Below are 10,000 nucleotides of genomic sequence, written 5' to 3'. Positions count from 1 at the left end.
GGTGGGAGACTTCCGCTGTAACGCCTGCAAGCCCGGCTATGAGGGGCGCTACTGTGAGAGGTAAAAGAGAGTATTACAGGGTCGCCTGTTGGATGTCAAGTGTTTCATTAGATACCACCAATACAGCTCTAAGATAACCATTTTATTTTCTCTCTATATGTTTATTTCTTTCTCTCTCTCCCTCCCTCTCTCCCTCTATCTCTCTATTCCATTATTTCTCCCTCTCACTGTTTCTTTGTCCCCCCACCCTTCCCCGCCTCTCTCTCCCCCTCTCTCAGGTGTGCAGTGGGTTACTATGGGAACCCGTCAGCTTTAAGTGGGAAGTGTGAAGAGTGTCGGTGTAGTACTGCAGGTTCTCTCCATCCAGCGTGTGACTCTCTGACGGGCCAGTGTGAATGTAAAGCCGGGGTCAGGGGACACCTGTGTGACCAGTGCGAGGCGAGACACGTCCTGGACGGGGACCAGTGTGTCTGTGAGTATCCTACTCTTTGATTTGTGCAGGACTGAGCATTATATGGACATACAGTGCATTTGGAAAATATACAGACCCTTCCCTTTTTCCACATTTCTTACCTTACAGCCATATTCTAAAAGGGATTAAATAAATATATTTCCTCATCAATCTACACACAATAACCCATAATGTCTAAGCAAAAACAGGTTTTTAGAAATGTATAAAAATGAAACAACCTTATTTACATAAGTATTCAGACCCTTTCCTATAAGACTCAAAATTGAGCTCAGGTGCATCCTGTTTCCATTTGATAGGTTTGGTCTCTGAGCTTAAACTATTATTAATCATTAGTTATAAAGAGACATGAGGAGAGCCATAATGAAGCTTGGGAGGGGCTGAGTGCAGGAACATGTGTCAGTACTGACAAGGGGAGGAACTGTTTATGGCCCATATCACTCATCTCCCTGACTATAAATAATGATGCACTGTTTAGCGATGAGGAGGAGACTCCGCTCAATGTGTGGTATGTAGACTACCACGGCTGAAACCATGTCTTTGTCTAATGCAGCTGTATTGACCCTCTGGGAAGAATAAACTTGGTTTAAGCTTTCACAGTGTCAGTTGAGTTCCTACTCTAATAATAGAACCTAACACATTGATCATCCTTGAGATGTTTCTACAACTTGAATGGAGTCCACCTGTGGTAAATTCAATTGATTGGACATGATTTGGAAAGGCACACACCTGTCTATATAAGGTCCCACAGTTGACAGTGCATGTCAGAGCAAAAACCAAGCCATGAGGTCTAAAGAACTGTCCGTAGAGCTCCAAGACAGGATTGTGTCGAGGCACAGATCTGGGGTACCAAAACATTTCTGCAGCATTGAAGGTCCCCAAGAACACAGTGGCCTCCATCATTCTTAAATTGAATAATTTGGAACCGCCAAGACTCTTCCTAGAGCTGGCCACTCGGCCAAACTGAGCAATCGGGGAAGAAGGGTCATGGTCAGGGAGGTGACTAAGAACCTGATGGTCACTCTGACAGAGCTCCAGAGTTCCTCTGTGGAGATGGGAGAACCTTCGAGAAGGACAACCTTCTCTGCAGCACTCCACCAATCGGGCCTTTCTGGTAGAGTGGCCAGACAGAAGCCACTCCTCAGTAAAAGGCACATGACAGCCCGCTTGGAGTTTGCCAAAAGACACATAAAGGATTCTCAGACCATGAGAAACAAGATTCTCTGGTCTGATGAATCCAAGATTGAACTCTTTGGCCTGAATGCCAAGTGTCATGTCTGGAGGACACCTGGCACAATCCCTACAATGAAGCATGGTGGTGGCAGCATCATACTGTGGGGATGTTTTTCAGCGGCAGGGACTGGGAGACTAGTCAGTATCAAGGGAAAGATGAACGGAGCAAGGTACAGCGAGATCCTTGATAAAAACCTCAGACTGGGGTGAATGTTCACGTTCCATCAGGACAACGACCATTCAATGCAGGAGTGGCTTCAGGACAAGTGTCTGAATGTCTATGAGTGGCCCAGCCAGAGCCCGGACTTGAACCCGATCAAACATCTCTGGAGAGACCTGAAAATAGCTGTGCAGCAACGCTCCCCATCCAACCTGACAGAGGTTGATACCATCTGCAGAGAAGAATGGGAGAAACTCCCCAAACACAGGTGTGCCAAGCTTGTACCGTCATACCCAAGAAGACTCAAGGCTGTAATCACTGCCAAAGGTGCTTCAACAAAGTACTGAGTAAAGGGTCTGAATACTTATGTAAATGTGATATTTATTTTTAATACATTTGAAAATAAATCTAAAAACCTGTTTTTGCTTTGTCATTATGGGGTATTCTGTGTAGATTGATGAAGTGGGAAAGAAAACGATTTAATACATTTTAGAATAAGGCTATAACGTAACCAAATGTGGAAAATGTCATGAGGTCTGAATACTTTTTGAATGCACTGTACTTAGGCGCTTATAATGGCATGTCTGCACACACGTACATGCACTCACAATCACGTGCTCACTCACTCACAGACACACTCACACACACTCTCTCTCACACACACACACATACACACACACACACACACACACACACACAAACACACACACACACACACACACACACACACACACACACACACACACACACACACACACACACACACACACACACACACACACACACACACACACACACACAAATAACTGCAACTTTAGAATATGTCCTTCTTCTCCCCCCTCCCCTCAGTGTGTGATGATGAGTGTACCAGGGTGCTCCTGGATGACCTGGATGCAGTAGAGCGCTCTTTCCTGTCTGTCAACCTGACCGGGGTCATCCTGTCACCCTACAGCACACTGGTCAACTTGGAGAACGACACGCGAGAGGTCAAGGTAAAAGAGGAGTCATATTATACCTCTCTGTCCAGTAGGTTTTGAACTCATCTCCTGCCTTGTCTTAAGTTAAGAAGTACTCAGTACACATTCACGTGTAAAACACGTATGTTGTCATTTCTCTCCTAGAGTCTGATGTCTTCGTATAGGAGCCCAGCCTTTCACCTGACCAGGGATGAGGAGGACATGACAAACCTCACCCAGGACATAGACGGACTGCTACAGAAGGCAATGGGTGTGTCTGCTGATGGAGAGGAAATGGCCCGGTCCACAGAGAACAGCGTTACCCAGGGGGCCGAGCTTCTGGAGTACATCAACACCATTCAGACTGCTATACAAGGTGCTGACACAGGACATTATGCTATATGAAAATGGTTCCATTGCTAATAGGGTCAAAAATGATCCTTGTTTCCTTGATGCTGCCTACTGTTTTCATTTATGTTTACAAAAGCTGTTAACCTGTAAGCCCTTCCCTCTCTGTGATTGGCTCAGCCCTGGCGGAGCAAGCTGGCCGTCTAAACAGGACAGACAATGTGGAGATGAACGAGGCGAAGAGCAGACGGCTAATGAAGCAGGTGGCGGCCATGTTGGAAACAATCAGAGTGGTCGACTTAGCCCAGGCCAACGCCAGAGTCTCTACAGAACTCAGGTTGGTTAGCCGTATAAGGTGGTGATTTTATGTAGGCTACCCTTTCTGGATTCAGTCCCATACAACCACCAGCTATCTGCACTCAGAAGTGTTAATACCACTTAACTAGAAAAGCTCTGTAGGGTCTAACTAACACTGTTCCTTGTTATACTACAGTGATTGAGTGTACTGTAACACTGCTCTGGGCTCTACTGGTCTAGTCAAGTTGTATTAGAGTGTAGTTATAGTAGTACTATAGTACATGAATGTGTATAGCTGACTAACCCTCCTGTGTTATGTGTGTACTATAGTTGAAGTGACTGTAGTGTACTGTATTCTAACCCTCCTGTGTGTTATGTGAACTGCAGGGCTGCCGAGGCTCTCCTCCAGAGGGTGCAGGAGGACCTCCAGGAGCCCCAGGGAGTGATAGAGTTCCAGACCCTCAACATCTCCAGCAGTCTGACCCAACACCAGCAGAAGCTAGTGGGCGCCCAGGCCCTTCTGAACACTGCCAGGGAGAACAACAACCACACACACACCCTGCTGGGCAGCATCAACACCAATCTGCCACAGTACCAGGTCAGGACACTCACATTACTCAAGTACTTTACATGTAGTACAGTTTGTCATTACTGTTGACATGTGGCGAAGACCAAATCATATCTTGTCATTTTTAGTCACATATAAGCATATACATGTCAACTGTAGGTTGGTGAAGTTAATTTATTCAGAATTTCACTAATTTTCAAACATCTTAGCTACAGAGAGGCTATACAGTTTTCCAATTGAAGTATTTAGACTGTGTTGTCTCTGCGTGTGTGTAGGGTCTGAAGCAGAATGTGAGCCGGCTGAACCAGACAGCAGAAACCCAGCTGGAGGAGACTCAGAACATCCTGGCTGATGCTGTCATTCTAGCAGAGAACATGGGCAACATCACCTCTGTAAGTCAAACCATAACGCTGTATTACCACTGTCGTGTCTTTGGCTATGCCGGATTAAGTGATATGACATGCTAATTTATAAAATTATTTCTCTGTAATTAATATTACCTGATTAAGCTAATCATGTAAATGTAATTAACTACAAAGTCGGGGCACCACAGAAGAACGTTTATAGAGCTGTTATCTTCTAAATAAACTCTTAAAATACTTAGTAATATTTTACATCGATAGCAGTCAATATTAACCCTTATCTTATTTTCAGTCTCATAATGAAAGTTATAAATTCTTGGTTATCTTCACGAACCCTGGCAACAAGTTGAATCAGCAATACAAAATTGGGTTTAATTATTTATTTACTAAATACCTAACTAATCACACAGAATTACAAATACACAGAATTCATATGATGTCATACAGAAAACGTCCTGGTGGACTGAGCCTGTATCATGGCTGGTTACACAAAGGAAAAGGGGGTTGGGCTTGAATGGAAGAGCGGGAAGATTTAGGAACACAGAAACAGCAGCTATGCTATCGTAAATACATTATCTTATGCATTCTAAATTACCGCCCATTTGGAAAAGGAAAATGCAATAAATATTTACTCTGAGCTGCGCTTCGGTAGATTGGTCGTAGATGCTGGCCGTGGTTGGCCAACAGATCTTCCTGTTGTGTAGTGGAAGAATGTCAATGGTGGTGGTATCTTCGTCTGGTTGTTAGACTGGATCCGTCGTCCGTCCTTTCCTAGCCCACGTTAGCAGCGGCTAACTCAACGGCTAGCAAGTATCACTTCTGTAGTGAATAAGCTCAAAGTTCATACCAGTTCATACCATAGCTCACGCCGAGGTTGGCTTAGTTCTGTTCTTGATATGGTTTAGTTAACATGTCTGTCCTTATAACGTCGAGGCTGCAGACCTCTCGTACTGGAACCCCTGAATGTCTTTTCGTCAAAGACTTATATAGTGGAGAGGGGGAAGGAGGGGTTTCATCGTTTATAACCCCATGTCTCTTCACAGGGTTGGCCACTGATCGGCAGGGCACTTTCCCTATGAAAACCCAATTCTCTCATTTGGAAGCTAAAATTACATTTAATCTCCTAACAAACAATTTCAATATCAAACATTTCAATTGCATAACAATTCCATGTGACTCTGATAACTAGAGAGTGTATACTTTCTCCGGTACAGTTTATGTCGTCCTGCCATCAATCATAATGTCTCAGATAACAACGAACCTGACATACATACTCATTATGTTATCAAGCATATTTCCAACTGGTTTTATTAACAAAAGATGGTTCCTTTCCCTATTTGTTTGATGTTCCCAGACTCTCTATATTTAACACAGGCTATTCCAGTCCTTCAGTAGGGTCAGAGAGAGAGGGGAAGGGAGAAGGGTATTTATGGGGGGGGTCATAAACCTTACCCACAGGCCAACGTCATGACACCACCATATCCATGTCAAATACATGTGTTGTGCGTCAGAATCAATAACTTTATTTGTTGATTTAAACTTTATATTTCAAGAACAGTAGAGGTCAGTAGAGGTCAGTAGAGGTCAGTAGAGGTCAGTAGAGGTCAGTAGAGGTCAGTAGCAATTGTACACATTTTTTAGGAAACCTGGCCAGTGTAAAAAATATATAAATCATTTGGGTACATGCAGTTTAGCTAACAGAATCTGAGTCCATTCTAACTGTTTATTTTGGTTATATGCGACTTGTAAAGCAGCTGGAGGGGGCCAAGGAACAGCTGGAGCAGTGGAACCCCATGTTGAGGAAGCATGTGGATGCTCTGGTGATGGAGCTGAGGAAGCAAGAGGCTCTGGAGCTGGTCTACAAGGCTGAGGACCACGCCCAAGAACTTAGCAAGAAGGCCCAGGCTCTGCAGAGGTGTGTGTGTGCCGGCGGGCGGTCTGGTGTGTGTGTGTGTGTGTGTGCCGGCGGTCTGGTGTGTGTGTGTGTGTGTGTGTGTGTGTGTGTGTGCCGGCGGGCAGGCGGGCGGGCTGGTGTGTGTGTGTGTGCCGGCGGTCTGGTGTGTGTGTGTGTGTGTGTGTGTGCCGGCGGGCAGGTGGGCGGGCTGGTGTGTGTGTGTGTGCCAGCGGGCGGTCTGGTGTGTGTGTGTGTGTGTGTGCCGGCGGGCAGGCGGGCGGGCTGGTGTGTGTGTGTGTGCCGGCGGGCGGGCTGGTGTGTGTGTGTGCCGGCGGGCAGGCTGGCGGGCTGGTGTGTGTGTGTGTGTGTGTGTGTGCCGGTGGGCGGGCTGGTGTGTGTGTGTGCCGGCGGGCTGGTGTGTGTTTGTGCCGGCGGGCTGGTGTGTGTGTGTGTGTGTGTGCCGGTGGGCGGGCTGGTGTGTGTGTGTGTACACCTCTACATATGTACCCTTTCAAAGGGGTTTTATGGGTATTTCAAAATCCCTCGTCATCACAAACATTAGGCGCTTGAAATAGGACTAAATATCTATATGTATCAGCCTCACCTCGTCTTCCTGTATGTAGCTCTCTAGCGGAGGTGATGAATACCACTGTGAAAGCCACCAGTGCAGCGCATGCCAACTCCAACATCAGAGTTAACATCCAGCCTGCAGAGGAGATGGCTGACCGAGCCATCCTGACTGCTGCTATGGCCCTCAACATGGTGAGTCGTCGCTCATTTAGTGTCCCTTCACTATTAATATCAGAACATGAAATAACTAGACTGGTCCCAGATCTGTTTGGGCTGTCCTGCCAACTCCTATGACAGCACAAACAGATCTGGGACCAGGCTAGAGAACTACTCTACTCAAATCAAATCAAACTTTATTTGTCACATGTGCCCGAATACAACAGGTGTAGTAGACCTTACCGTGAAATGCTTACTTAAAAGCCCTTAACCAACAGTGCAGTTCAAGAAAGAGTTAAGAAAATATTTACCAAATATACTAAAGTAAAAAATTATAAAAAGTAACACAATAAAATAACCATAACGAGGCTATATACAGGGGGTACCAATACCGAGTCAATGTGCAGGGGTACAGGTTGTTGAGGTAATTTGTACATGTAGGTAGGGGTAAAGTGACTATGCATAGATAATATACAGCGAGTAGAAGCAGTGGGGGGGTGTCAATGTAAATAGTCCGGTGGCCATTTGATTAACTGTTCAGCAGTCTTATGGTTTGGGGGTAGAAGCTGTTAAGGAGCCTTTTGGTCCTAGACTTGGCGCTCCGGTACCGCTTGCCGTGCGGTAGCAGAGAGAACAGTCTATAGCTTGGGTGACTGGAGTCTTTGGCCATTTAGTTTTTTTACTACACTGGATATGCAGTGTGCTGTGGGTCAGAAACCTGCAAACTATAGTAGTGCCATAAATAACTGTCTCTCTCTGTGTGTGTGTGTGTGTGTGTGTGTGTGTGTGTGTGTGTGTGTGTGTGTGTGTGTGTGTGTGTGTGTGTGTGTGTGTGTGTTGACTGTAGACGGTCCAGCAAGAGGTGTCACTTACTGATCTGGGATCTGAGGCTGTGCAGCGTAGTGCTAAGATACTGGCTGAGAGTCTGGCCCTGAACAACAGCACTGTGGGTGAGTTGGAGCACACACACACACACACACACACACACACACACACACACATACACACACACACACACACACACACACACACACACACACACACACACACACACACACACACAACCTTAACCCTAACTCTAAACCTAACCCTAACTCTAAACCTAACCTTGACCCTAACCCGAAAACCTAACCTTAACCCTAACTCTAAACTTAACCCGTACCCTTACACTAACCCGAAAACCTAACCTAACTCTAAACCTAACCTAACCCGTACCCTATCCCTAGCTCCTAACCCTAAAACTAACCCTAGCTCCTAACCTTAACCCTTAACCTAATTCTAACCCTAACACTAATTCTTAGCCCTAAACCCCCTAGAAATATCATTTGACCTTTTGGGGACTAACAAAATGTCCCCAGTTGGTCAAATTTCTGTTTGTTTGCTATTCTTGTGGGGACTTCTGGTCCACACAATAATAGTTAAACACGTCCACACACACACACACACACACACACACACACACACACACACACACACACACACACACACACACACACACACACACACACACACACACACACACACACTAAAGTGCATTCGGAAAGTATTCAGACCCCTTGACTTTATCCACATTTTGTCACGTTTCAGCCTTATTCTAAAATGGGTTCAATAGTTTTTCCCCCCTCATCCATCTACACAGAATACCCATAATGACAAAGCAAAAACAGGTTTTTAGACAAGTTTTGCATCATTGTCCCGTTGGAAGGTGAACCTTCGCCCCAGTCTGATGTCCTGAGCGCTCTGGGGCAGGTTTTCATCAAGGATCTCTCTATACTTTACTCCGTTCATCTTTGCCTCAATCCTGACTAGTCTCCCAGTCCCTGCCGCTGAAAAACAGCGTGATGCTGCCAACACCATGCTTCGCCGTAGGGATGATGCCAGGTTTCCTCCAGATGTGATGCTTGGCATTCAGGTTAAAGAGTTGAATCTTGGTTTCATCAGACCAAAGAATCTTGTTTCTCATAGTCTGAGAGTCCTTTAGGTGCCTTTTGTCAAACTCCAAGCGGGCTGTCATGTACCTTTTACTGAGGAGTGTCTTCTGTCTGGCCACTTTGCCATAAAGGCCTGATTGGTGGAGTGCTGCATAGATGGTTGTCCTTCTGGAAGGTTCTCCCATCTCTACAGAGGAACTCTGGAGCTCTGTCAGAGTGACCATCAGGTTCTTAGTCACCTCCCTGACCATGACCCTTCTTCCCCGATTGCTCAGTTTGCCCGGGCGGCCAGCTCTAGGAAGAGTCTTGGTGGTTCAAAACTTCTTCCGTTTAAGAATGATGGAGGCCGCTGTGTTCATGGGGACCTTCAATGCTGCAGAAATGTTTTGGTACCCTTCCCCAGATCTGTGCCTCGACACAATCCTATCTCTGAGCTCTACGAAATATTCCTTCGACCTCATGGCTTGGTTTTTGCTCTGACATGCACTGTCAACAGTGGGGCCTTAGACAGGTGTGTGCCTTTCCAAATCATGTCCAATCAATTGAATTTACCACAGGTGGACTCCAATCAAGTTGTAGAAACATCTCGAGGATGATCAATGGAAACTCAATTTCGAGTCTGATAGCAAAGGGTCTAAATATTTGTTAAAATAACGTATTTCTGTTTTAAATTTGTAAACATTTCGAAAAACCTGTTTTCACTTTGTCATTATGGGGTATTGTGTGAGATTGATGACATTTTTTAAATTCCTTTTAGAATAAGGCTGTAACGTAACAAAATGTGGAAAGGGTTAAGGGGTTTAAATCTTTTCCGAATGCACTGTATTGTAATAAAGGTGACATGTCTCTGTCTCTTCTAGGTCTCCTCGCTAACATCAGAGACATGTCTCTGTCTCTTCTAGGTCTCCTCGCTAACATCAGAGACATGTCTCTGTCTCTTCTAGGTCTCCTCGCTAACATCAGAGACATGTCTCTGTCTCTTCTAGGTCTCCTCGCTAACATCAGAGACATGTCTCTGTCTCTTCTAGGTCTCCTCGCTAACATCAGTGACATGTC

The 10,000-nt window shown here is 45.5% G+C and overlaps 1 protein-coding gene across 2 annotated transcripts in view; it reads left to right on the top strand.

Annotated features, from left to right (window-relative positions):
• The window catches only part of LOC115150111 (laminin subunit alpha-1), a 94,898-nt gene that overhangs the window by 70,685 nt on the left and 14,213 nt on the right, over positions 1-10,000 (top strand). The window contains exons 29-38 of one of the 2 annotated variants that reach the window (XM_029693056.1): positions 1-60; positions 279-472; positions 2,712-2,854; positions 2,984-3,194; positions 3,347-3,503; positions 3,851-4,061; positions 4,307-4,423; positions 6,148-6,308; positions 6,911-7,049; positions 7,861-7,963. The exon at positions 1-60 is cut by the window's left edge and continues 30 nt beyond it. In XM_029693056.1, the coding sequence (XP_029548916.1) occupies positions 1-60; positions 279-472; positions 2,712-2,854; positions 2,984-3,194; positions 3,347-3,503; positions 3,851-4,061; positions 4,307-4,423; positions 6,148-6,308; positions 6,911-7,049; positions 7,861-7,963 (1,496 nt within the window). Of the gene's footprint in view, positions 61-278; positions 473-2,711; positions 2,855-2,983; positions 3,195-3,346; positions 3,504-3,850; positions 4,062-4,306; positions 4,424-6,144; positions 6,309-6,910; positions 7,050-7,860; positions 7,964-10,000 lie in introns of both variants that reach the window. The other variant, XM_029693047.1, reaches the window with a different exon arrangement.

Source organism: Salmo trutta, chromosome 2 (genome assembly GCF_901001165.1).
Source record: "Salmo trutta chromosome 2, fSalTru1.1, whole genome shotgun sequence".
In the NCBI taxonomy this organism is placed as follows: domain Eukaryota; kingdom Metazoa; phylum Chordata; class Actinopteri; order Salmoniformes; family Salmonidae; genus Salmo; species Salmo trutta.
Note: the sequence above shows the minus strand (reverse complement) of the source record. Positions and strands in the feature narration are given on the sequence as shown.